The following is a 27163-nucleotide window of genomic DNA, read 5'->3' on the forward strand; positions in this document are numbered from 1 at the left end:
TGAGCCCAGACGAAGTGTCTCGACCCGAAATGTCGACAGTCCATTTCCCTCCACAGATGCTGCCTGATCCGCTGAGTTCCTCCGACAGCCTGTTTGTAAATACATGTTGGTGTCCATTATGCAGACAAGCAGGATCCCTAATTCCTGAAGTCATAAAAGACACAACAAAAAATTGTTTCAAGCTTTTTATTTTAGTTTCTGCATTGCTTTAAGTTCAGTCCTCATTCAAAGGTTCAATGGTCACAGTAGATAAATTGACAAAAATTCTTTACAGGCAAAGTCTATACTAACTGTAACATATAAAAGAAAGCTCTATGACATTTGCAGTCAGTTTAACACTTCCCCAACATTACAAACTTTGGCTTTAAGCTTTTATTTCATTATTTTAAACAGGGTAATAGCATTGCAGAGTTGCAAGAGGTTATTAGGAGCATTTAAACCAAGCTGAAACTATTCAGTGACCATCACCCAAAAAAACCATCACTCTAAAAATAAGTTTGCCTTATTCTCAAAGTAGGTATCAACAGAATGCAGCATCAGCACCAGTGCAGACAGTATTAAAATATCTGTAGAGCAATCCAGCTCGTGAGATAACCAATAGTTTTTTATAGGAGCTACGCAGGTAATTGGGATCTTGAGTTGTTCTCCAACTTCTATTATCTAAGAATAAGAGCACACAATTTATTCAGGACATGTGAAAAGACCAAGACAATTTGCTCATCAAGTTCTGGTTTCCCTAAGGTGTGTTCAATATCTCTTTAATGTCTTTAATCTCATTAATGCCATTACACACCTTTTCCATACATCATTTCAGAACCTCATTCATCATGCATGCATTTATCTCCCTGAGATACCTGAAATTAACAGGGAACAAGAACACATAAGGGTATTCATGAGCCATAGAACCATAAGAGTTATATAGCAAGGGAAACAGGCCCTTCAGCCCATCTCGTCCAAGCCGACCGAGTTGCCTACCTGAGCTCGTCCCATTTGCCTGCATTTGGCCCCTATCCTTCTAAACCTTTCCTATCCATGGACCTGTCCAAATGTTTGTTAAATGTTGTAATTGTACCTGCCTCAACCACTTCCTCTGGCAGCTCGTTCCACATACCCACCACCCTCTCTGTGAAAAAGTTGCCCCTCATGTCCCTTTTAAATCATTCCCCTTTCACCTTAAACCTATGCCCTCTAGTTTTAGACTCCCCTACCCTGGGGAAAAGACTGTGACCATTCAACTTATCTATGCCCTTCATGATTATATATAAGTCAGCCTCCTACACTCCAGGGAGAACAGTCCCAGCCTATCCGGCCACTCCTTATAACTCAAGCCCTCCAGTCCTGGTAACATCCTCGTGAATCTTTTCTGCGCCTATTCCAGCTTAATGACATCTTAATGACTAGGAGAACTGCGCACAGTACTCCTAGTGCGGTCTCACCAATGACTTGTACAGCTGTAACACGACATCCCAACTCCTGCACTGAATGCCCTGACCAATGACAGCAGGCGTGCCAAACACCTTCTTCACCACCTGTGTGCTGGTTTACTCTACCACAGGGACAAGCCATTCCCAACACCCTTTCAATTACCTTTTTTACTTTAAACAGCTCATTTCAAATCACACCAAGGAATGTAAATTTTGTCCAACCCATAGTGATAACTCAAGGCTTCCACCCCAAGCATTATCCTATAGAATCATCACTACATATTTCATGAAGCAAATAGAATTACAGAATTGCAGAGGCTTTGTGGCACAACGGAAGGCATTCAACACATTGAGTCCATACCAACTCTCTGCAGAGAAATTCGATCAGTCCCATTCCCCAGTTTTCCTCCCTAGCTCTGCAAATAAATTTCTTTCAAGTGCCTATCCACAGGATCACAATATCATTTACTAAAAACAAATTCTGCATGGAAGTAGTGCCCAAAATGTAGGAGGAACTCAGCAAGTCAGGTAACACCCATGGAGGGAAACAGACAGTCGACGTTTCGAGTCAAGACCCTTCATCTGGTCTTGATGATCTAGATGAAGGGTCTCGACCCCAAACGTTGACTGTCCACTTCCCTCCACAGAAGCTGCCTGACCTGCTGAGCTCCTCCTGTTTTTTGTGTGTTGCTCCAGATTCCAGCATCTGCAGTCTCTTGTGACTTTATATAAAAGTACCTTGACACATGTTGAAGTTTAAAGAAAGGTCATAGAGTCATAGAGCAATACAGCACAGATACAGGCCCTTCAGCCCAACCAGTTAGGCCCAATTTCCTGCATTCGGCCCTGATCCAAGTCCCACCGATCCAAATGCTTCTTAAATAATACTATTGTAGCTATATTATAAAGGGATTGAAATAAAACAAGTACCTTTCTTGTAATGTGTTCACTCCGATAAACATATTCCAAATCGTCTGCAACTAGAAAGCATGCTTTATCCACTTTTGTTAGTAAAACGATCTGCGGTATGCCTAAAAAGTGAAATAAGTCATTTATTAGCACATCCACCATATCCACAGCATTTCACATCAAAAAGATATTCAAAAATGTTTCACAGTCTATAAAGTACTTCTGAAGCAAAGCCACTGTTGATATGGCAACCAAGTAGTACACAGCAAGCTCCCATAAACAATAATGATCTTTCACTGCATCTGAAATATTCTTCTTCCGCAAACATTGTTTCCACCCGCCAAAGCTGAAGGAGCCCTTGGTCGCATTTCCTCCATTTCCCACACTTCTGCTCTCGTCCCCCTCCCCCTCTCGGCAGACGGAAGAGAGATAAGAGTTCCCCTGGACCTCCCTTCTCACCTCCTCCGCATCCAGCATATCGTCCTTTGCCACTTCTGCCAGTTCCAATGGGACCCCAACACCAATGAAGTCTTCAGCTCTCCCCCCTGCCCCTTTACTGCATTCCGCAGGAAGCACTCTCTCCGTGACTCCCTGATCCACTCATCCCTCACCGTCCCCTAGCAACCGTAGGAGGTGAAGCACCTGTCCCTACACCTCCTCCCTCACCACCATCCAGATGGGGCAGAGGCCCACGTGCACCTCACCTTACCTTGTCTACTGCATTCAATGCTCATGAGCTGGCCTCCTCTACATTGGTGAGACCAAGCGCAGATGAGGCAGATGCTTTGGCGAGCAATCTTGGGTTTCCGGTTGCATGTCATTTCTGCTCACCTCGCCCATTCTCACACCGACCTATCTGTCCTCGGCCTTCTCCACTGCCAAGGAGGCCAAACACAAACTAGAAGAACAGCACCTCATTTTCCTGGCAATTAATACCAGATATTTAATTTTTTGGATACAAGATTCAGATGTAATTCAATGCCCCAAATCAGAGCACCAATCAGTACTTGAATTTTCATTAGTTTCTATTTTAGGAGCTTCACTCCCTTTTGCATTTACCAAATTAAGTAAACATATGATTAACCCAATTGTTAAACATACAATACGAATATGGCTTCAATTTCGTAAATTTTTTGGATTGAATAAATTTAACTTGTCAAGTCCCATTCAACCTAATTTTTTCTGTCATCCATCCAGGGTTGACTCAGCTTTTTCCATATGGAAGAGGAAGGGAATACTATGCTTTCCTGATTTATTCATTGATAACTGTTTTTCATCTTTTGAACAATTGTCTAACAAATACAATTTGCCTAGATCACACTTCTTTCGATATTTGCAAATTAGAAATTTTTTAAGAGCTACTATACCCTCTTTTCCAACACCTTACAAAACTGAAACTACGGAAAAAAATTTAGGTCTTAATCCTTATCAGAAGGGCTTGATAGCAATAATCTATGATTTAATTATGAAAATACGTCCAGAATCACTGGACAAAATTAAGAATGAATGGAAAAATGAACTCCAGACATCTATACCTACAGATACTTGGAAGAAAATTCTTCATTTAGTTAATACATCTTCAATGTGTGCCAGACACTTGTTGATACAGTTTAAGGTAGTCCACAGGACCTGTATGTCCAAAGATAAGTTAGCTCATTTTTATCACCATATAAATCCTATATGTGACAGATGTAAATCAAATGTGGCTTCTTTGACACATATGTTTTGGTCCTGTACTCCTTTGGAAAAATATTGGAAACACATTTTTAACATTATTTCAAATGTATTGAAGATTGATTTACAACCTCACCCTATCACTGCAATTTTTGAATCACCAAGGATAGAGTCTGGCCATCTATCTGCTTCCGCTAACCGTACAATTGCCTTTGTTACATTAATGGCCAAATGATCCATTTTGCTTAAATGGAAGGATCCAATACCCCCTACTACTTTTCAATGGTTCTCTCAAACTATATCATGTTTAAACTTGGAAAAAATTAGGGGTGGTACTGTTGATCCTTTGCTTAAATTTGAAGATATTTGGAGTCCATTTATTCAATATTTTCCCATGATATAGATCCCCATTCAATAACTTTCCAACTTAGAGGAACGGAGTTGACGACATAATATTACTCTGTTTCTACTGAGAAATTTTAGTCCAGTCTTTTTTTTTTCTTTTTTTTGTTTGGTTTTTTTTTTGAAATTTTTCTGTTTAGTTTAGTTTGGTTTGATATATTGTTTATAATTTTTCTTATTGATTTGGGTTTTTTTTTTCCTTTTTCTTTTTTTAAATTTATATAATAAATTTTTTTCTTTCTTTTATACTATATTCATTTACTAAGAGATCGTTGGATCTACAGATTTTTTTACATTTTATTGTTCTTTATGATCATCCATGCCGTGATTGTCCTCCTGATCTCTTTGTATTACATGTACAAACATCGATGTTATATATTAATCTGTATTAATTTGAAAACTAATAAAAAGATTGAAAAAGAAAGAAAGCACCTCATTTTCCACTTGGGTAACCTCCAGCCCAATGGCATGAGCATTCAATTTTCAATTTCAGGTAACCCACGCCCCCTGTGTTCCTCTCACACTCCCACCACTCCACCTGAGGTCTCTCTCCCTTTGTCCATGTTGTTCAACCCTCCCTTGTTACCTGGACTCATCACCCTTCCCCACCTCATTCGTTCTGCCCATCATCCCTCTCTTATCTGGTTCTACCTATCACCTACCAGCCTCTGTCTCACCCTTCCCTCTCGGCTATCTTCCCTCTACACTCTCCGTCCTAATGCAGGGTTTCGACCCGAAACGTCGACCATCTCTTTGCCTCCACTGCTGTTCAACTCGTTGAGCTCCTCCAGCAGTTTGTTCCTCGATCTTTCTTATAATTCTGATTGAGGAATAAATGGGTTGTTCTCCTTAAAGCGTCGGAGGCTGAGGGGAGACCTGATAGAGGTGAGAGGCATAGATATGGTAGACAGTCAGAATCTTTTCCCCAGGGTAGAAATGTCAAACACCAGAAGACATGCTTTTAAGGTTAGAGGTGGGAAGTTTAAAGGCGTTGTGAGGGGCAAGTTTTTTTATGCAGAGCGTGGTACGTGCCTGTAGTGGGTTCCCAGGGGTAGTAGTGGAAGCAGGCAGTTAGGTGGAACTTAAGAGGCTTTTAGATAGACACAGGAACATGAAGGGAGTAATGGATGATACACAGGAAGAGGACATCAAGAACTGCACAACATCGTGGGCCGAATGGCCTGTCCAGTGCTGTACTGTTCTATGTTCTATGTTCTTAAATGTTCACCAGAACTCACGGGACCCATCTGAACTTAGTCCGTAGATCATAGGTCGTGTTTGGGACTATAATCCACCATGGCTAGTTGAAGCCTATGACACTCACCTAACAGGTTAAGTTGTGATTGAATGCCAAGCATTTTCTTTACCATGCGACTGGAAAGGATGGGATTTTGGCTTGCATCGACAACATATGCAACACAATGCACAGTTGAATCAGTGGAGCTGTTTTGATCAACTCCAACTGGTAAAGCTGTATTAAACTGCAAGAGAAAGAAAATGATGTTTAAAGAATGCATTATCAAAGCATTAATTCATCGGCTGGCATCTATTACCTTCCACTACATGGTAAGCAGACCTAAAGGGCTGAGAGACCTACTGTGATGGCATTGCTGCCTATTGGATTTGGTATGACGTCTGGCTACTATTGTGGTCAGTCCACCCAATCAGCATGGGATTCCACTGGCTGGAGTATACCACTGGAAGGTGTTTGTGGCTGGTGGAATGTGACTTCCCACGCACAAAGCCGTGCTGACAATCCTTAATCAGTCCTTGCCTTTCCAAATGCTGGTAGATCCTGTCCTTCAGAATCCCCTCCAATAACTTACCCACCACTGACATTAGGCTCACTGGTCTGTAGTTCCCTGGCTTTTCATTGCGACCTTTCTGAAATGAAAGCACAACATTAGCCACCCTCCAGTCTTCCGGCACTTCTCCTGTGGCTATCGATGATACAAATATCTCTGCTATGGGCCCCACAATTTCATGCTTAGCTTCCCATATTGTCCTGGGATACACATGATCAATTCCTGGGGATTTACCGACCTTTATCCATTTTAAGACCTCCAGCACCTCCTCCTCTGTAATGTGAACTCTCTTTATGACATCATTATTAACATCCCTGAGTTTCCTTAACATCCATATCTTTCTCCATGGTAAATACGAACAAGAAATATTCCTTTAGGATCTCGCTCCTCTCTTGTAACTTCATACATAGACAACCTCGCTGATCTTTAAGGGGCCCTATGCTCTCCCTAGATACCCCTTCACCCTTAATATACCTGTAGAATGTCCTTGGATTCTCCTATACTTTATCTGCCAAAGCTATTTCATGCCCTCCTGACTTCCCTCAAACTGAAATGAGCTGAACCCACAGTAATATGCAGGAAGGAATGCTGGAGAAATTGTTATTCCAATCCAGCGTGTGAAGACCATGAAATCCATTCCAGTATTCCTGTAAATCCAGCATCCAAGACTTTAGGAAGGAGATAACAATCCCTCAAAACAAACTTCACCCATAACCTAATATGGCACTGTTAACTGCAGATACCTGATATTGGTTAGGAATTAATCCATTGATAATGTTGACAATATCTTCACTGGAAATCCCATATTCTCTATCTTCTGCAAGTCCCATTGTATCACAGAGGACTAGGCTTGGTGATATTCTGCCTGCTTGGAAGGAGTACTTTGAAAACTATAATGAAGCAAAGACATCAGAGTGCACTGTCAACATGACATCACTTGAAGACACATTGGACAAACCTACCAACGTCTAGAATGGGAATGCGGACAGATAAAAATTTCACCAGTTGTACTTTCCAACATCCCACTTGCCCCATGGTTTAACGATGATCGCTAGTACTGAATACACAGTCACCATTCATGGGTCTGCCCGACAGCAGGGAGCTGGGAGCAGGAGGGTGGGCACTCAGAATCTCTAAACTTACTTCCTACCTGGACCTTCATTATGTGGCTACATTAGGTCTTTCCTGCTGGATCTTAATTAAGTTCCTCCCTGTTTTTAGCTGAAGTCTTCTCAAGGAGTTCAGGTGCTACCATTAAGATAACAGTAGATGGTGCTTTAGAATTGAGGGATCTTTCTAAAGATTTTAATCCCCTGACGCTTTCCTGCCTTTAGTAATTGGCAATTGGTTTATTATTGTCACATGTACCGAGATGCAGCGAAAAACTTTGTTTTGCTGGGAATCCAGACAGATCATTGTAAAACAAAAGTACATCGAGGTAGTACATAAGGAAAAACCAGAACAGGATACAGAATAAAGTGAAGTGCAGGTAGACAAATATGGTTTAAGGACGACAAGAGGGTAGATTGAGAGACTAAAAGTTCACCTTTGAAATTGGCTCAGAGGTGGGAAGCAGACGCTGGTGATTGAAGGTTGTTTCTCAGAATGGAGGTTGGTGACTAGTGGTGTGCCACAGGGGTCGATGTTAGGACCCTTGTTATTCATTATTTATGTCAATAACTTGGACGCAAATGCACAAGGCTTGATCAGTAAGTTTGCAGATGACACAAACTTAAGAGGTGTTGACGGTGAAGAAGGTTATCGCAGATTACAGGGGGATCTTGATCAGTTCGGGAAGTGTGCCGAGGAGTGGCAAATGGATATCAATACAGATAAGTGTGAAGTGATGCATTTTGGAAAGTCAAACCAGCGTAGGACTTGTACTATGAATGGTAGGGCACTAGGGAGTGCAATGGAACTGAGGGACCGAGGAGTACAAGCTCGTTGAAAGCGGCATCACAGGTAGACAGGATGGTGAAAAAGGTGTTGAGCACGCTGGTCTTCATCAGTCAGGGCACTGAGTATAGGAGTTGGGACATTATGTTGCAGTTGTATGTCATTGGTGAGGCCACACTTAGAGTATCGTATAAAGTTTTGGTCACCCTATTATAGAAAAGATGTGGTTAAACTAGAAAGAGTGCAGAGAAGATTTACGAGGATGTTGCCAGGACCAGAGGGCTTGAGTTATGGGGAGAGTTTGACCAGGCTAGGTCTTTATTGCTTGGAATGTTGGAGAATGAGGGGTGACCTTATATAGAAGTGTTAAAATTATGAGAGGCATTTATGAGGTGGATGGTAGCAGTCCTTTCCCCAGGTAATGGTATTGGTATTGGTTTATTATTGTCACTTGTACCGAGGTACAGTGAAAAACTTGTCTTGCATACCGATCGTACAGGTCAATTCATTACACAGTGCAGTTACATTGAGTTAGTACAGAGTGCATTGATGTAGTACAGGTAAAAACAATAACAGTACAGAGTAAAGTGTCACAGCTACAGAGAAAGTGCAGTGCAATAAGGTGCAAGGTCACAACAAGGTAGATTGTGAGGTCAGAGTCCATCTCATCGTATAAGGGAACCGTTCAATAGTCTTATCACAGTGGGGTAGAAGCTGTCCTTAATCTGGTGGTACATGCCCTCAGGCTCCTGTATCTTTTACCCGATAGAAGAGGAGAGAAGAGAGAATGTCCCGGGTGAGTGGGGTCTTTGATTATGCTGGCTGCTTCACCAAGACAGCGAGTGGTAAAGACAGAGTCCATGGAGGGGAGGCTGGTGTCCGTAATGCGTTGGGCTGTGTCCACAACTCCCTGCAGCGTCTTGTGGTCCTGGGCAGAGCAGTTGCCGTACCAAGCCATGGGAGTCCAAAACTAGGGGGCACGGGTTTAGGGTGAGAGGGGGAAAGATTTAAAAGGGACCCAAGGGGCAACTTTTTCTTGCAGAGGGTGATGATTATATGGAACGAGCTGCCAGAGGAAGTGGGTGAAGCAGGTACAATAGTGTCATTTAAGAAGCATTTGGATAGGTACACGGAGGGGTGGGGGCGGAGTGATATGGGCCAAATGCAGGAAATTGGGACTAGCTGGGTAAGCACCATGGTCGGCATAGACTAGTTGAGCCGAAGAGCCTCTCTCCGTGTTGTCTTGCTCTCTGACTCTATGATTCTATCTTTATCATACAACAGGTCCATTCAAGTCTTATAACAGCAGGACAGAAGATATCCTTGAGCTTGGTGATACATGTTTTTAAATTTCAACCTGATGGAAGGGGGGAGAAGAGAAAATGACCAGGCTGGGAGGGGACTTTGATTGTGTTGGCTGCCTTCCCAAGGCAGTGGGATTTCATGTGCAATTTAAATCCAAGGCTATTTGCTGCAGCTTTATTTTGATTCTATACCTGTCTTGTACTGATGAAATCAATCTTCATAGCCAATGTGTTCCACTGCTATTTAGACAGCAAATAGCTGAAACTCATTGCTTTAACCTCTCTTTTCCAATCAGGACATGCACATCCTACAGAATGACTCCCTCCTCTCAATTATTCTTGTTGGTCTTGCTCTCAAGAGCAACAATATTCTTTTAGCTCTGTGACAAAACAAATTGATGAAGGTAGAGCAGTGGATGTGGTGTATATGGATTTGAGAAAGGTGTTTGACAAGGTTCCCCATGGTAGGCTCATCCAGAAAGTCATGAGACTTGGGATCCATGGAGACTTGGCTGCATTGATTCAGAATTGGCTTGCCCACAGAAGGGAGAGGGCAGTAGTGATGGAGATTATTCTGCCTGGAGGTCAGCGACCAGTGGTGTTCCGCGGGGTTCTGTTCTGGGACCCCTGTGCTTTGTGATTTTTACAAATGACTTGGATGAGGAAGCAGGTAAGTCTGTAGGTGATGTTGGAGGTGTTGTGGATAGTACAGAAGGTTGTTGTAGGTTACAACAGGATATAGACAGGATGCAGAGTTGGGCAGAGAAGTGGCAGATGGAGTTCAATCCGGAAAAGTGTGAAGTGATACATTTTGGAAGATTGAACTTGAAGGCATAGTACAAGGTTAATGGTAGGATTCTTAGCAGTGTGGAGGAACAGAGGGATCTTGGGGTCCATAGATCCCACAAAGTTGCCGCACATTGATAGGGTAGTTAAGAAGGCATATGGTGTGCTGGCCTTCAAAAGTCGGGAGATTGAGCTCAAGGGCTGTGAGGTAATGTTGCAGCCCTATAAAACTCTGGTTAGACCACACTTAGAGTACTGTGTTCAGTTCTGGTCACCTCATTATTGGAAGGATGTGGAAGCTTTAGAGAGGCTGCAGAGGAGATTTACCAGGATGGTGCCTGTCTTACGAGGAAAGGTTGGGCAAGCTAGGGCTTTTCTCTTTGGAGTGACCGAGGATGAGATGCAACTTGATAGAGGTGTATAAGGTTAGGAGAGGCACAGATAGAGTGGACAGCCAGCACCTTTTCCCCAGGGCGGCAATGACCAAAACCAGGGGACATTTGTTTAAGGTGAATGGAGGAAAGTTTAGGGGAGATTTCAGAGTAGGTTTTTTTTTACAGAGAGTGGTGGGTGCCTGGAATGCACTGCCAGGGATGGTGGCAGAGGCTGATACAATAGGGACATTTAAAATACTCTTTGATAGGCACGTGGACGAAAGAAATAAGGGTTGTGTAGGAGGGTAGGTTTAGACTGATTGTGGGGTAGGTTCATATAGGTCGGCACAACATTGTGGGCTGAAGGGCCTGTACTGTGCTGTGCTGTTCTATGTTCTATGTCCTCTGTTCTGTGATCAGAACTGTACCAGTTCTCATTTGCCATTCCTCATTCCATAAAATGACATAAATTCACAGCGCCCTCATGAGCAAAAACTCTACAGTAATAATCAGAACAGAGTGTAAGCCATGCAATAGTTTTACTGCCTAAAGTGTGAGGTGTTGCATTTTGGGCGTCAAATGTAAGGGGAAAGTATACGTTAATGGCCGGACCATGAGCAGCATTGATGTACAGAGGGAACTTGGCATCCAAGACCATACCTCAATGAAAGTGGCAGCACAAGTAGATAGAGTGGTAAAGAAGGCGTACGGCACGTTTGCCTTCCTCGCTAGGGTCCATAGCGTATAAGAGTCAGGAAGTCATGATACAGTTGCATAAAACTTTGGTTAAGCTGCACTTGGAGTATTGTGTGCAGTTCTAGTCTCCCCATTACAGGAAGGATGTGGAGGCTTTGGAAAGGGTGCAGAAGAGGTTCGCCTGGACACTGCCTGGATTAGAGGGTATGAGCTATAAGGAGAGGTTGAACAAACCTGGATTGTTTTCTCTGGAGTGTTGGAGGCTGAGGGGAGACCTGATAGAAGCTTATGAAATTATGAGAAGCACGGATAGGGTAGACAGTCAGAATCTTTTTCCCGGGGTAGAAATGTCGGATTCTAGAGGGCATAGCTTTAGACGAGAGGGGGGAAGTTTAAAGGGGATGTGCAGAACAAGTTTTTTTTACACAGAGAGAGGTGGGTGCCTGGAACGTACTGTCAAGGCTGGTAGTGGAAGCAGATACAATAGTGGCGTTCAAGAGGCACATGAATACGCAGGGAATGGAGGGATAGGGGCCATGTGCAGGCAGAAGGGACTAGCTTAATTTGGCATCATGCTCGGCACAGACATCGTGGGCTGAAGGGCCTGTTCCTGTGCTGTACTGTGCTATGTTCTATGTTCTATGCACTGGGCCATGAAGTCCATCTGCTGGGAAGGACAGAGGTCCAGCATCATCCACATCAATCCACCATCCAAATGAAGGCAGGACTCTTAGCAGTGTGGAGGAACAGAGGGATCTTGGGGTCCACATCCATAGATCCCTCATGGTTGCCATACGATGTGTTGGCCTTCATTAGTTGGGGTATTCAGTTCAAAAGCCTCCAGGTAATGTTGCAGCTCTATAGAACTCTGGTCAGACCACACTTGGAGTATTGTGTTTAGTTCTGGTCGCCTCATTACAGAAAGGATGCGGAAGTTTAAGAGAGGGTGCAGAGGAGATTTACCAAGATGCTGCCTGGATTGGAGAGCATGTCTTATAAGGACAGGTTGAGCGAGCTGGGGCTTTTCTCTTTGGAGAGAAGGAGGATGAGAGGTGATTTGATAGAGGTGTACAAGATGATAAGAGGCATAGATCGAGTGGACAGTCAGAGACTTTTTCCCAGGGTGACAATGGCTAACACAAGGGGGCATAATTTTAAGGTGCTCGGAGGAAGATATAAGGGGGATGTCAGGGGTAAGTTTTTTTACACAGAGAGTGGTGGGTGCGTGGAACGTACTGTCAGCAGAGGTTGTGGGGGCAGATACATTAGGAACATTTAAGAGACTCTTAGATAGACACAAGAGTGATACAAAAATGGAGGGCTATGTGGGAGTGAAGGGTTAGATAGATCTTAGAGCAGGATAAAACGTCGGCACAACATTGTGGGCTGAAGGGCCTGTACTCTGCTGCAATGTTCTATGTTCAATGTTCTATGTAATGTTAAGTGCAGGTATTGTAACCATCGATGTTGGCCGCTTGTCAGCATGCATGAGTTGGGCTGATGGGCTTGTCTCCCTGCTGTATAACTCCATGACTCGATATAATTAACAGTGGGTCAGAGGATGCATGTGCACTTGGAATCAGTGCCTTTACCGGTAGAAGTACATGGGACAAAATGTGAGGGCTCCTACTAAGTACATTTGTAGTCTTACCTTGGTTGTAACATTTCCAGCCAAAGCCCGATTAGTGATGAACTCACGAAAAATAGCGTCTGTGGAGTTGATGAAACTGGATTTTCCTGCTCCAAGGGGTCCAATTAGTAAAATCGTGGGCCGAGTAGCACTGTTTTGAAATGGTTTATGTGTCTTGACGAAGTCCATCAGCTCAGTTCTTTTCCTGTTAGCAAGCACACTTATAAAGGAAGTTCAGACTTTTTAGGACTCCTTTTGGTTTTGGAGGGGTGCAGAAATGATGACTGGTGTGGAAGAACAGAGGGACCTTGGAGCATACATCCACAGATCTTTAACGGTAGCAGGTAAGGCAAACTATGGTAGTTAAAAAGGTGTACTGGCTGAAGCACAGAATGCAGGGGTGTTATGCTAGAACCATATACAACACTGATAAAACTAAGAGTTGCAAATTAGCCTCTCCTGACTTCAGCAGAAAATAGTTTGGACACACAAGAGAGACTGCAGATGCTGGAAATCTGGAGCAACATACAGAAGGCTGGAGGAACTCAACAGGTCAGGCAGCATCTATGGAGGGAAATGAACAGTCGACATTTTGGGTCAAGACAGGACTGGAAAGGAAGAGGGTTCGGGTCGAGACCCTTCATCAGAACTGGGAAGAGGGGAGGTAGCCAGTATAAAAGGGTAGGGTGGGGGGTGGAGCAAGAGCCAGCAGGTGGATCCAGGTGAGGGGGGGGGGGGGGGCCAAAGATAGGCGGGTGAGGGAGGGGGAGAGTGGGAATGATGTAAGAAGCTGGGAGGTGATAGGTGGAAGGGGCAAAGGGTTGAAGAAGATGGAATCTGATAGGAGAGGACAGTGGACCATGGAATAGAGGGAAGGAGGTGAGGAGGGGAACCGGAGGGAGAAATGTGTGGGTGATGGGCAGATCGAGAGGGAGGGGGAGGGGAAAGAAGTGGTGATGGGATCGGTGGGATAAGGGAAAACAAAGTGGGGAACAGAGGGGAGTGGTTACCAGACGTTGGAGAAATCGATGTTCACGCCGTCAGGTTGGAGACGACCAAGGCGGAATATGAGGTGCTGCTCCTCTAATCTGCGTCTGGCCTCAACTTGGCAGTAGAGGAGGCCGTGAACAGACATGTTGGTGTGGGAATGGGAAGTGGAATTAAAATGGCTGGCCACCGGGAGATCCTGGCTGTTGCGGCAGACGGAGTGAAGGTGCTTGACCCCCCCGATCTGCATCAGGTCTCACTGATGTAGAGGAGGCCTCACTGGGAGCACCAGATGCAATAAATGACACTGATGGATACACATGTGAAGGATTGCCTCACCCAGAAGGACTGTCTAGGGCCCTGAATGGTGGTGAGGGAGGAGGTGTAGGGGCAGGTGTAATACTTAGCGTGGTTGCAGGGATAAATGCCTGGAGAGAGATCTATGGGGAGGAACGAATGGACAAGGGAGTCGTGGGGAGAGTGATTCCTGCGGAAAGCGGAGAGGGGAGGTGAGGTGAGGGGAAGATGTGCCTAATGGTGGGATCCCGTTGGAGGTGGTGGAAGTTGCGGAGAATGACGTGTGGGATGCAGAGGCTCGTGGAGTGGTAGGTGAGGACAAGGGGAACCCTGTCCCTGTTATGTTGGTGGGGGGGGGTGGGGGGAAATGGGTTGAGGGCAGACGTGCAGGAAATAAAAGAGGTGCGGGTGAGGGGTGAGGGGTGAGGGCTCCATTGCTAGCAGTTGGGGGGGGGGGGGGGGGGGGGGGGGGGGGGGGAATGTCCTGGAATGGAAAGCCACCTCATGAGAACAGATCTGGCAGAGACGGAGGAACTGGGAGACGGAGATAGCATCCTTGCAAGTGGCAGGATGGGAAGAGGTGTAGTCGAGGTAACCATGGGAGTCAGTGGGTTTGAAACATAGAAACATAGAAAAACTACAGCACAATTCAGGCCTTTCGGCCCACAAAGCTGTGCTGAACATGTCCCTACCCTAGAAATTACTAGGCTTACCCAGAGCCCTCTATTTTATTCAGCTCCTCGTACCTATCTAACAGTCTCTTGGAAGACCCTATCGTATCCGCATCCACCACCGTTGCCGGCAGCCCATTCCACACACTCACCACTCTCTGAGTAAAAAACTTACCCCTGACATCTCCTCTATATCTACTCCCCAGCACCTTAAACCTATGTCCTATTGTGGCCACCATTTCAGCCCTGGGGAAAAGCCTCTATCTATCCGATCAATACCTCTCATCATCTTATACACCTCAATCAGGTCTCCCCTCATCCTCCGTCTCTCCAAGGAGAAAAGGCCATGTTCCCTCAACCTGCTTTCATAAGGCATGCTCCGCATTCCAGGCAGCATCCATGTAAATCTCCTCTGCACCCTCTCTATGGCTTCCACATCTTTCCTGTAGTGAGGTGACCAGAACTGAGCACAGTAATCCAAGTAGGGTCTGACCAGGGACCCATACAGCTGCAACAATACCTCTCGACTCCTAAATTCAATTCCCCGATTGATGAAGGACAATACACCATATGCCTTCTTAACCACAGAGTCAACCTGTGCAGCCGCTTTGAGAGTCCTATGGACTCGGACCCCAAGATCCCTCTGATCCTCCACACTGCCAAGAGTCCTACCATTAATACTATATTCCGCCAACATATTTGACCTACCAAAATGAACCACTTCACACTTATCTGGGTTGAACTGCATCTGCCACTTCTCAGCCCAATTTTGCATCCTATGTCCCTCTGTAACCTCTAACAGCCCCCCAAGCTATCCACAACACCCCCAACCTTCATGTCATCCGCAAACTTACTAACCCACCCCTCCACTTCCTCATCCAGGTCGTTTATAAAAATCACAAAGAGTAAGGGTCCCAGTACAGACCCGAGGTACACCACTGGTCACCGATCTCCATTCAGAATATGACCCTTCAACAACCACTCTTTGCCTTCTGTGGGCCAGCCAGTTCTGGATCCACATTGCAATGTCCCTTGGATCCCATGTCTCCTCATCTTCTCCATAAGCCTTGCATAGGGTACCTTATCAAATGCCTTGCTGAAATCCATATACACTACATCTACTGCTCTCCCTTCATCGATGTGCTTAGTCACATCCTCAAAAAATTCAATCAGGCTCGTAAGGCAGGACCTGCCCTTGACAAAGCCATGCTGACTATTCCTAATCATATTATACCTCTCCAAATGTTCATAAATCCTGCCTCTCAGGATCTTCTCCATCAGCTTACCAACCACTGAGGTAAGACTCACCGGTCTATAACTCCCTGGGCTATCCCTACTCCCCTTCTTGAATAAGGGAACAACATCCGCAACCCTCCAATCTTCCGGAACCTCTCCCGTCTCCATGGACGATGCAAAGATCATCGTCAGAGGCTCCGCAATCTCCTCCCTCACCTCCCACAGCAACCTGGGATACATCCCATCAAGTCCCGGCGACTTATCTAACTTGATGCTTTCCAAAAGTTTCAGCACCACCTCTTTTCTAATATCTACATGCTCAAGCTTTTCAGGCCGCTGCATGTCCCCACTACAATCCCCTAGATCCTTTTCCGTAGTGAATACTGACGTATTCATTAAGTACCTCCGCTATCTCTTCCGGATCCATACACACTTTCTCACTGCTGCACTTGATAGGCCCTATCCTTTTGCATCTCATCCTCTTGCTCTTCACATACTTGTAGAACGCCTTGGGGTTTTACTTAATCCTGCCCGCCAAGGTCTTCTCATGTCCCCTTCTGGCTCTCCTAATCTCTTTCTTAAGTTCCTTCCTTTTAGCCTTGTACTCTTCCAGATCTCTAACATTACCTAGCTCTCCGTACGTTTTGTATGCTTTTCCTTTTGACTAGATTTATTATAGCCTTTGTACACCACGGTTCCTGTATCCCCTCGTGACTCCCCTGTCTCACTGGAACATGTTTATGCAGAACTCCACACAAATATCCCCTGAATATTTGCCACATATCTTCCATACTTTTCCCAGAGAACATGTAGAAGATGTCAGTGGATAATCTGTCTCCTGAGATGGAGACAGAGAGATCAAGAGGTCACAATTGAACCCTGAACTGTGAGGCAGCAGCACTAACTGCTGCACCACTGTGCTGATTGCCTCTGGCGTTCCCTGTTTCTCCAGATTTTCAGCAGCTGCATGATTTTGCTTTTGTACCTTTGTTTTCATTCAGTTGCTCCGGGTGTGGTGACATTGTCTACCTGTATCGCCACTTTCAGGCAGGCACGGTAGTGGGCAGGCACAGTAGTGTAGCGGTTAGCATAGCGCTTTTCCAGTGCCAGCGTCCCGGGTTCAATTCCCGCTGCTGTCTGTAAGGAGTTTGTACGTTTTCCCCATGACCGCGTGGGTTTCCTCCGGGTGCTCTGGTTTCCTCCTACATTCCAAAGGGTTAGGAAGTTGTGGGCATGCTGTCTTGGCGCCGCAAGCGTGGCGACACTTGCAGGCTGCCCCCAGAACACTCTACACAAAAGATGCATTTCACTGTGTGTTTCGATGTACGTGTGACTAATAAAGATATCTTATCTTGTGTAGTTGTACCCTAGGCCCCTCTGTTAAACAACATTCCCCAAGGCCCCATCATTCACCCTGTCAGTCCTGCCCGATTTAACTTCCCAAAATCCATCACTGCACATTTGCCTGAGTTAAATTCCTTCTGCCATTCCTCGACCCCCTTTCCCAGTTGATCTCACACCCCCTCTTGTATCTTTTACCCCAAAAAATTAAACCTTTGTTCTGTGGTTCTTCAACCATTCAATAGTGGAAAACAGCTCCCTTCTATTGACTCTACCTAAATGCTTCATGATCTTGTTCACCTCAGTCAACCTTCTCTGCTGCAAGGAGAACTCCCTTATACCTTGATCTTTGCATTCATTAGTAGTCAAACCCAGAACCTGCAAACACAGGTGAGAGTCCTACTGCCTGAGCCACACCTGAATCAGAAAATGACCGCATTCAATCCAAATATCTTTCACTTTTTAATCTTTGCTACATCAAAATAGGTTCTGAGCCTGTGCATTGAAGAAGAACAAACGGTTAGTCTTCGTAGTAACCACTAATGATTTATTTTACCTCAGTTTTTCTCAGTTTACCTTTCCACACGTTATTTAAGAAGTAATTTGCATTAAAAACTTACCTTGGTGACCAATCTATTTTCCTCAAGGGAGTTTTTAACTCTGGAAAAGACGAGAAAGTTAATCAAATTTAGCTTCATTTGTGGACCTGCACCTTAGTTCCGAGCCATTCTGAATGAAATGAGAGTCCTTACCTTCCACCCTGTAAGTTTCCAATTCGATGAGATCTATTGGTACATTGCAGTCAAATGGATCAGTATCATCCAAGTTGTAGGACTGACCAGGCCTGATGTTGACATTAGCCTTCTCATCGGCCATGAACACAAGGCTGTCCCCAAAATTGAGACCAGTCTTTGAATAGCAAGAAAAAGCCGAGGCTTCTAGTTTCACATCAAACTTTGTAATCACTCTTTCTGCCCCTGTGTTGGCTATTCGGAAGAGAAAGGCTCTGTTGTCTATTCGATTTTCATAATTGCTAAGGTCTCGGCTTATGTAACTTCCAAAAATGCAATTTGACCCCATGTAGCCAACAGTTAATGTTGGTCCTTGTTTGGTGCATTTTTCAAAGAAATATCTGGTATGAAACCCATGGATGCTGGCTTTATAGAGAAAATGCAACTTGACTTTACCAAGAGTTTCAAACACTAGTTTCAGGTCTTCTTCTGTAAGCCGCGATGTTATCACAGACATGCTGAAAGTGGAAAAACAGTTGGTTAAAATCTATTTTCAGTAACCTATCATAACACAATTTACGAGAATGTTGTCAAGATTTATTAAACTTTATAACACATGGGGACATAATTTTAATGTATAAGGGGGACATCAGGGGTAAGTTTTTTTACACAGAGAGCAGTGGGTGCATGGAACGCACTGCCGGCAGAGGTTGTGGAGGCAGATACATTAGGAACATTTAAGAAACTCTTAGATAGATAGATGAATGATAGAGAAATGTGCGTGGAGGTCGGTGACCAGTGGTGTGCGTCAGGGATCTGTTCTGGGACCCTTACTCTTTGTGATTTTTATAAACGACCTGGATGAGGAAGTGGAGGGGTGGGTTAGTAAGTTTGCGGATGACATGAAGGTTGGGGGTGTTGTGGATAGCTTGGGGGGCTGTCAGAGGTTACAGAGGGACATAGATAGGATGCAAAGTTGGGCCGAGAAGTGGCAGGTGCAGTTCAACCCAGATAAGTGTGAAGTGGTTCATTTTGGTAGGTCAAATATGATGGCAGAATATAGTATCAATGGTAAGACTCTTGGCAGTGTGGAGGATCAGAGGGATCTTGGGGTCCAAGCCCATAGGACGCTCAAAGCAGCTGCACAGGTTGACTCTGTGGTTAAGAAGGCATATGGTGTATTGTCCTTCATCAATTGGGGAATTGAATTTAGGAGTCGAGAGGTATTGTTGCAGCTATATAGATCCCTGGTCAGACCCCACTTGGAGCACTGTGCTCAGTTCTGGTCACCTCACTACAGGAAGGATGTGGAAGCCATAGAATGGGTGCAGAGGGGATTTACAAGGATGCTGCCTGGAATGCGGAGCGTGCCTTATGAAAGCAGGTTGAGGGAACTCAGCCTTTTCTCCTTGGAGCAACGGAGGATGGGGGGGGACCTGATAGAGGTGTATAAGATCATGAGAGGTATTGATCAGGTAGGTAGTCAGAGGCTTTTCCCCAGGGCTGAAATGGTGGCCACAATAGGACATAGGTTTAAGGTGCTGGGGAGTAGGTATAGAGGAGATGTCAGGGGTAAGTTTTTTACTCAGAGAGTGGTGAGTGTGTGGAATGGGCTGCCGGCAACGGTGGTGGAGGCTGATACGATAGGGTCTTTTAAGAGACTGTTGGATAGGTACATGGAGCTGTGAAAAATAGAGGGCTATGGGTAAGCCTAGTAATTTCTAAGGTAGGGACATGTTTGGCACAGCTTTGTGGGCTGAATGGCCTGAATTGTGCAGTAGGGTTTCTACGTTTCTATGTTTCTAAATGGGGGCTATGTGGGAGGGAAGGGTTAGATAGATCTTAGAGCAGGATAAAATGTCAGCACAACATTGTGGGCCGAAGGGCCTGTACTGTGCTGTAATGTTCTATGAACACTGTTTCCAGGACTCGGGGGCCTGAGTTTATAGGGAGAGGTTGGGCAGGCTAGGACTTTATTCCTTGGAGCACAGGAGAATGAGGGGTGACCTTGTGGAGGTGTATAAAATCACGAGGGGTATAGATAGGGTGAATGCACACAGTCTTTTTCCCAGGGAAGGGGAATCAAAAACTAGAGGGCACATGTTTGAGGTGAAAAGGGAAAGATTTAAAAGGGACCTGAGGGATAACTTCTTCACACAAAGGGTGGTGCGTGTCTGAAACAAGTTGCCAAAGAACATGGTTGGGGCATTTAAAACCTAGGTATAACTACATTTAAAACTCTAGGTATAACAACATTTTAAAGTTATTTGGGCAAGTACATAGAGAGGAAAGGCTTAGAGGCATATGGAGCAAATGTAGGCAAATGGGACTGGCTTAGATGGGCATCTGGTTGGCATGGACGAGTTGGGCCGAAGGGCCTGTTTCCATGCTGTATGACTCTATGACTCCATAACAACATTCTCTGTGTCAGTTATGGCACAGCTGGTGACACTCTTGAGTCTGAGACAGAAATTTAAAAGGAGCAAACTTTGGGTGACCAGTTGCCCTGAGTCCAGACACTTTGCTCTGCCTGATGTTCCAACAAACAATGAAAAGCAGGGCTTAACACAGACCCAATGATAGTATTAACCTGACAGCGTGCAATCAAAGTATGAAACCAGGAAAGCTATAACATTCTGCTTATACAGCTACAACATAACTTCCCAACTTTTATACTCAGTGCCCCAACCTACGAAGGCAAGCACACTGTACAATTACCTACCATCCTATCGACTTCAGCTGCCACTTTCAGGGACCTATGGACTTGCACCCCAAGATCCCTCTGTACATTAATGCTCCTAAGGGTCCTGCCATTTACAGTATACTTTCCTCTTACATTTGACCTCCCAAAGTGCACCATCTTACACTTAACATCGAACAGTACAGCACAAGAACAGGCCCTTTGGCCCACGATGTCTGTGCCGAGCATGAAGTCAAATTAAACTAATGCCATCTGCCTGCACATCCCTCCATTCCCTGCATATTCATGTGTCTCTTAAGTGCCACTATCATATCCATGGCAACCCATTCCAGGAGCCCACCACTCTCTGTGTAAAAAAACTTGCCCCGCATATCCCCCTTTCAGCTTTCCTCCTCTCACCCTAAAGCTGTGCCCTCTAATATTTCTACCCTGAAAAAAAGATTCTGACTTTCTACTCTAGCTATGCCTCTCATAATTTTATAAACTTTTATCAGGTCTGCCCTCAGCCTCCAACACTCCAGAGAAATCAACCCAACCTCTGCTTATAGCTAATACTTGTCTGGATTAAACTCCACCTGCCATTTCTCTGCCTATATCACCAACTGATTTATATCCTGGTGTACCTTTTGACAACCTTCCTCTCTACACACAACTCTGATTTTTCGTGTTGTCTGCAAACTTATTGATCAGACCGCCTACATTTTCATAGATCACAAACAACTGAGGTCCCAACTTCAAAACTATTTAATTAACATTGGATCTGGTGAAAAGTATTAAAAGGGCAAATGAAAGTAAAAGAAACTGCGGATGCTGGAAATTTGAAACAAATAAAATACAAAATGCTGGAAACACTCGTACAGTCATCGCTTTATCAAGTCATACGGCATGGAAACAGGCCCTTCGGCCCAGCTAGTCCATGCTGACCAAGCTGCCCCATCCAAGCTTGTCCCATTGGCCAGCGTTTGGCCCTTAACCTTCGAAACCTTTCCAATCCATGTACCTGTCCAACTGTCTTTTAAAAGCTGCTATTGTACCTGCCTCAACAACTTCTTCTGACAGCTCATTCCAATGGATACCACCCTTTGTGTAAAAAGTTACCCCTAAAGTTCCTAATAAACCTTTCCCCTCTCACCTTAAACCTATGCCCTCTCGTTCTTGATTCCCCAACCTTGGGAAAAAGGCTGAGTGCATTCTCCCTACCTATGCCCTTCATCATTTTATACACGTCTATAAGATCTGTCAGTCTCCTACGCTCTGAGGAATAAAGACCCAGCCTGTCCAACCTCTCCCTACAACTCAGTCCCTCAAGTCCTGGCACCATCCTTGTGAATCTTTCAAGTTTAATAACATTGTTCCATTCAGATTGGAGGGCTGTGACTAGTGGTGTCCCACAAGGATCGGTTCTGGGACCTCTGCTTTTCATGATTTTTATTAATAACTTGGATGAGGGGGTGGAAGAGTGGGTTGGCAAGTTTGCAGACGACACAAAGGTTGGTGATGTGGGGGATACTGGGGAGGACTGTCGAAGATTGCAGAGGGACATTGATAGGATGCAGAGCTGGGCTGAGAAGTGGCAGATGGAGTTCAATCCAGAGAAGTGTGAGGTGGTACACTTTGGAAGGACAAACTCCAATGCAGAGTACAAAGTTAATGGCAGGATTCTTGGCAGTGTGGACGAGCAGAGGGACCTAGGGGTCCATATCCACAGATCACTGAAAGTTGCCTCTCAGGTGGATAGGGTAGTTAAGAAAGCTTATAGGGTGTTAGCTGTCATAAGTCGAGGGATCAAGTTTAAGAGCCGCGAGGTAACGATGCAGCTCTATAAAGCTCCAGTTAGACCACAATTAGAGTACTGTGTCCAGTTCTGGTCGCCTCATTATAGGAAGGATGTGGAAGCATTGGAAAGGGTGCAGAGGAGATTTACCAGGATGCTGCCTGGTTTAGAGAGTATGCATTATGAGGAGAGACTAAGGGAGCTAGGGCTTTACTCTTTGGAGAGAAGGAGGATGAGAGGAGACATGATAGAGGTGTACAAAATATTAAGAGGAATAGATAGAGTGGACAGCCAGCACCTCTTTCCGAGGGCACCAATGCTCAATACAAGAGGGCATGGCTTTAAAGTAATGGGTGGGAAGTTCAAGGGAGGTATCAGAGGAGGGTTTTTTTACCCAGAGTGGTTGGGGCATGGAATGCGCTGCCTGGGGTGGTGGTGGAGGCAGGTACATTGGTCAAATTCAAGAGATTACTAGATAAGCATATGGAGGAATTTAAAATAGAGGGATATGTGGGAGGAAGGGGTTAGTTAGTCTTAGGCAAGGTTTAAAGGTCAGCACAACATCGTGGGCCAAAGGGCCTGTATTATGGTGTACTGTTCTATGTTCCTCCAGCAGGGCTACCAAGACTGATCACAACACTCCAAGTGTGGCCCCACTAGCGTCCTGTACAACAGCACCATGCCCCCTCCAACCTTTCTCAATGCCCCGACTTACCAAGGCCAACGTGCCAAAAGCCTTCTTCACTACCCTGTCTACCTACCACTCAGTAGGTCCTCAGCAAGGATCACAGACCCGCACGGTTAACTGCTCCCCTTTTCACAGTTCCAAACAGACTTTTGTCGGAAGCACTCAGCCTGACCTACTGATTGCTTCCAACAAAATTCTCTTTGCAAGGTTCTGGGGATTGGACACAGAAGTGACTCAGCACTGCTGCGCAAGATTCACTCTGCCAGTTTCTCCGACGATCACACCGCTTCAGTGCCGAACACAGACAATATACCGATAATATAAATCACGTCTAACCTGTCTTCTCACAACCAGCGCTCAATCGGATCACAGCCGAGCCTCAAAGGTTGGAAGAGAAGGTGTAACCGCCTGCCTGCGTTGGGGAGTCAGAATATTCAGGCGAGAAGCTAAACCGAAACTAAGTTTGCTTCCGCGGAAAATGAAACCGACACTAAACCTGAGATTGATGGAGCTTTCCTAACGCCGATATATTGCTGGATGTGCAATGTTGAGCGGAGAAGAGCACCTCTGAGGTTGATGTCCCTGAAGTAAACTCCACAGAAAGCAACTGCGACTCAGTCCAGAGAAGCTGAACTTTCCATCAGTCTACTGTGCATCCAAACACTTCACTCGACGTGGCATTCACCCCCTCCCTCCCTCCCCGTGAATGTTCACACCCCCTCCCTCCCCGTGAATGTTCACACCCCCTCCCTCCCTCCCCGTGAATGTTCACACCCCCTCCCTCCCTCCCCGTGAATGTTCACACCCCCTCCCTCCCTCCCCGTGAATGTTCACACCCCCTCCCTCCCCGTGAATATTCATCCCCCTCCCTCCCCATGAATATTCACCCCCTCCCCGTGAATATTTACCCCCTCCCTCCCCGTGAATATTCACCCCCCCGTGAATATTCACCCCGCTGCGAGAATATTCCCCCTACCTCCCCGTGAATATTCACCCCCACCATAGCACCATAGAACAATACAGCACAATACTGGCCCTTCGGCCCACCATGTTATGCCACCCTTCAAATCACACCTAAGACTATCTAACCCCTTCCTTCCACATATCCCTCTATCTTAAATTCCTCCATATGCTTATCTAACAATCCCTTGAACTTGTCCAATGTACCTCCCTCCACCACCGCCCAGGCAGTGCATTTCATGCACCAACCACTCTCTGGGTGAAAAACCTCCCTCTGACATGTCCCTTGAACTTCCCACCCAATACCTTAAAGCCATGTCCTCTTGTTTTGAGCATTGGTGCCCTGGGAAAGAGGCACTGGCTGCCCACTCTATCTATTCCTCTCAATATCTTGTAGACCTCTATCATGTCTCCCCTCATCCTCCTTCTCTCCAATGAGTAAAGCCCAAGCTCCCTTAGTCTCTCCTCATAATCCATACTTTCTAATCCAGGCAGCATCCTGGTAAATCTCCTCTGCACCCTTTCCAATGCCTCCACATCCTTCCCATAATGAGGCAACCAGAACTGGACACAGTACTCTAAGTGTGGTCTAACCAGAATTTTGTAAAGCTGCATCATTACTTCGCGGCTCTTAAACTCAATCCCATGATTTATGAAAGCTAACATCCCATAAGCTTTCTCAACTACCCTATCTACCTGTGAGGCGACTTTCAGTGATCTGTGGATATGAACCCCCAGATCCCTCTGCTCCTCTACACTGCCCAGAATCCTGCCATTTACCATGTACTCTGCCTTGGAGTTTGTCCTTCCAAAGTGTACCACCTCACACTTCTCTGGATTGAACTCCATCTGCCACTTGTTAGCCCAGCTCTGCGTCCTATCAATATCCCTCTGTAAGCTTCGACAGCCCTCCACACTATCCACAACATCACCGATCTTTGTGTCATCTGCAAACTTGCTAACCCACCCTTGCACCCCCTCATCTAAGTCATTAATAACTATCACAAAAAGTAGAGGAACCAGAACCGATCCCTGTGGGACACCACTAGTCACAGCCCTCCAACTCGAATGCACTCCCTCCACCACAACCCTCTGCTTTATACAGACAAGCCAATTCTGAATCCACACGGCCAAGCCTCCCTGGATCCCTTGGCCTCTGACCTTCTGAGGAAGCCTACCATGTGGAACCTTGTCAAACGCCTTACTAAAATCCATGTAGACCACATCCACTGCACTACCCTCATCAATCTTCCTGGTCACCTCCTCAAGGAACCCTATCAGGATTGTGAGGCAAGATCTTCCTTTCACAAATCAATGCTGGCTGTCTGTAATCAGTCCATGATTCTCTAAATGCTCATAGATCCTATCTCTTAGAATCCTTTCTAACAGCTTACCCACCACAGACGTAAGGCTCACTGGTCTGTAATTCCCTGGACTATCCCTACTACCTTTTTTGAATAAGGGGACAACATTCGCCACCCTCTAATCCTCCGGTATCATCCCCGTGGACAACGAAGACTCAAAGATCCTAACCAATGGTTCAGCAATCTCCTCCCTCACCTCACGAAGCAGCCTGAGAAATATTCCGTCAGGCCCCAGGGACTTATCTGTCCTAATATTTTCTAACAATTCCAACACATCCTCTCTCTTGATATCTACATACTCTAGAGCATTACCCTTACCAACACTGTCCTCAGCATCATCAAGACCCCTCTCCTTGGTGAATACTGAAGAGAAGTATTCATTGAGAGCCTCACCCACTTCCACAGCTTCCAGGCACATCCTCCCACCTTTGTCTTTAATCAGATCTACCTTTACTCTAGCCATCCTTCTGCTCTTTACATACGAGAAAAAAGCCTTGGGATTCTCCTTAACCCTACTCGCCAAAGCCTTTTCATGCCCCCTTCTCGCTCTCCTCAGCCCCTTCTTAAGTTCCTTCCTTGCTACTCTATATTCCTCATGAGCCCTGTCTGATCCTTGCTGCTTACACCTTATGTATGCTGCCTTCTTCCTAACTAGTTGTTCCACGTCTCTCGTCACCCACTGTTCCTTCACCCTGCCATTCCTTCTCTGCCTTACCGGGACAAATTTATCCCTAACATCCTGCAAAAATCCCTGAACATTGACCATATCTCCATAGTACATTTCCCTTCAAACATGTCATCCCAATTTACACTTACAAGTTACACACTTAACAAACTGTGCCCCGTCTAAGCCTTTGGCACTAAGTAGGTACCAATCAATATTGGGATAGTTGAAGTCTCCCATTATTATAACCCTGTTATTTTCGCATCTTTCCAGAAACTGCCTCTCAAGCTGCTCCTCAGTACCCCTACTGCTACCGGGGGGCCTATAGAATACTCCCAGGAGGGTAACTGCCCCTTTCTTGTTCCTAACTTCCACCCATATTGACTCTAGAGAGGATCCTTCTACATTATCTACCCTTTCTGCAGCTGTAACAGTGTCCCTGACCAGTATCGCCACCCCTCATCCTCTTCTCCCCCCCTCCCTATCCCTTTTAAAACACTGAAAACCAGGAATATTCGATATTCATTCCTGCTCTGATGTCAGCCATGTCTCTGTAATAGCCACAATATCGTAGTCCCATGTACTTATCCAAGCTCTCAGTTCACCTCCCTTATTCCTGATGCTTCTTGCATTTAAGTAAATGCACTTTAGCCCATCCACCTTACTACTTTTATAGCCTGTACTCTGCTTCTCCTTCCTCAAAGCCTCTCTACCTGTCAGATCTGACTTTTCCCCATTCCCTTCTTCCTCTGACCTACTCCTCCGGTTCCCTTCCCCCTTGCAATCTAGTTTAAACCCTCCTGAACCATGCTAGCAAACCTGCCTGCAAGGATATTGGCCCCCCCTCAG

General features: G+C 45.5%; 1 protein-coding gene across 5 annotated transcripts; it reads right to left on the reverse strand.

The window, feature by feature from the left end:
• Positions 1 to 172: 172 nt before the first annotated feature.
• On the reverse strand, positions 173 to 24005 carry LOC127568590 (interferon-induced protein 44-like). 5 transcript variants are annotated; one of them, XM_052012535.1, is made up of 8 exons: positions 23892 to 24005; positions 18185 to 18681; positions 18053 to 18092; positions 12922 to 13120; positions 6958 to 7104; positions 5734 to 5890; positions 2355 to 2455; positions 173 to 660 (listed from the first exon to the last, which is right to left on the reverse strand). In XM_052012535.1, exons 2-8 carry the CDS (start codon positions 18678 to 18680, stop codon positions 481 to 483), a joined length of 1320 nt encoding a protein of 439 aa, XP_051868495.1. In that variant the 5' UTR covers position 18681; positions 23892 to 24005; the 3' UTR covers positions 173 to 480. The 5 variants fall into 5 exon arrangements, with proteins under 5 accessions (XP_051868495.1, XP_051868494.1, XP_051868497.1 ...); XM_052012534.1 differs by having other exon boundaries at positions 23823 to 23999; XM_052012537.1 differs by having other exon boundaries at positions 12922 to 13105; positions 23663 to 23999.
• Positions 24006 to 27163: the final 3158 nt, after the last annotated feature.

Source organism: Pristis pectinata, chromosome 3 (assembly GCF_009764475.1).
Source record: "Pristis pectinata isolate sPriPec2 chromosome 3, sPriPec2.1.pri, whole genome shotgun sequence".
Classification (NCBI taxonomy): domain Eukaryota; kingdom Metazoa; phylum Chordata; class Chondrichthyes; order Rhinopristiformes; family Pristidae; genus Pristis; species Pristis pectinata.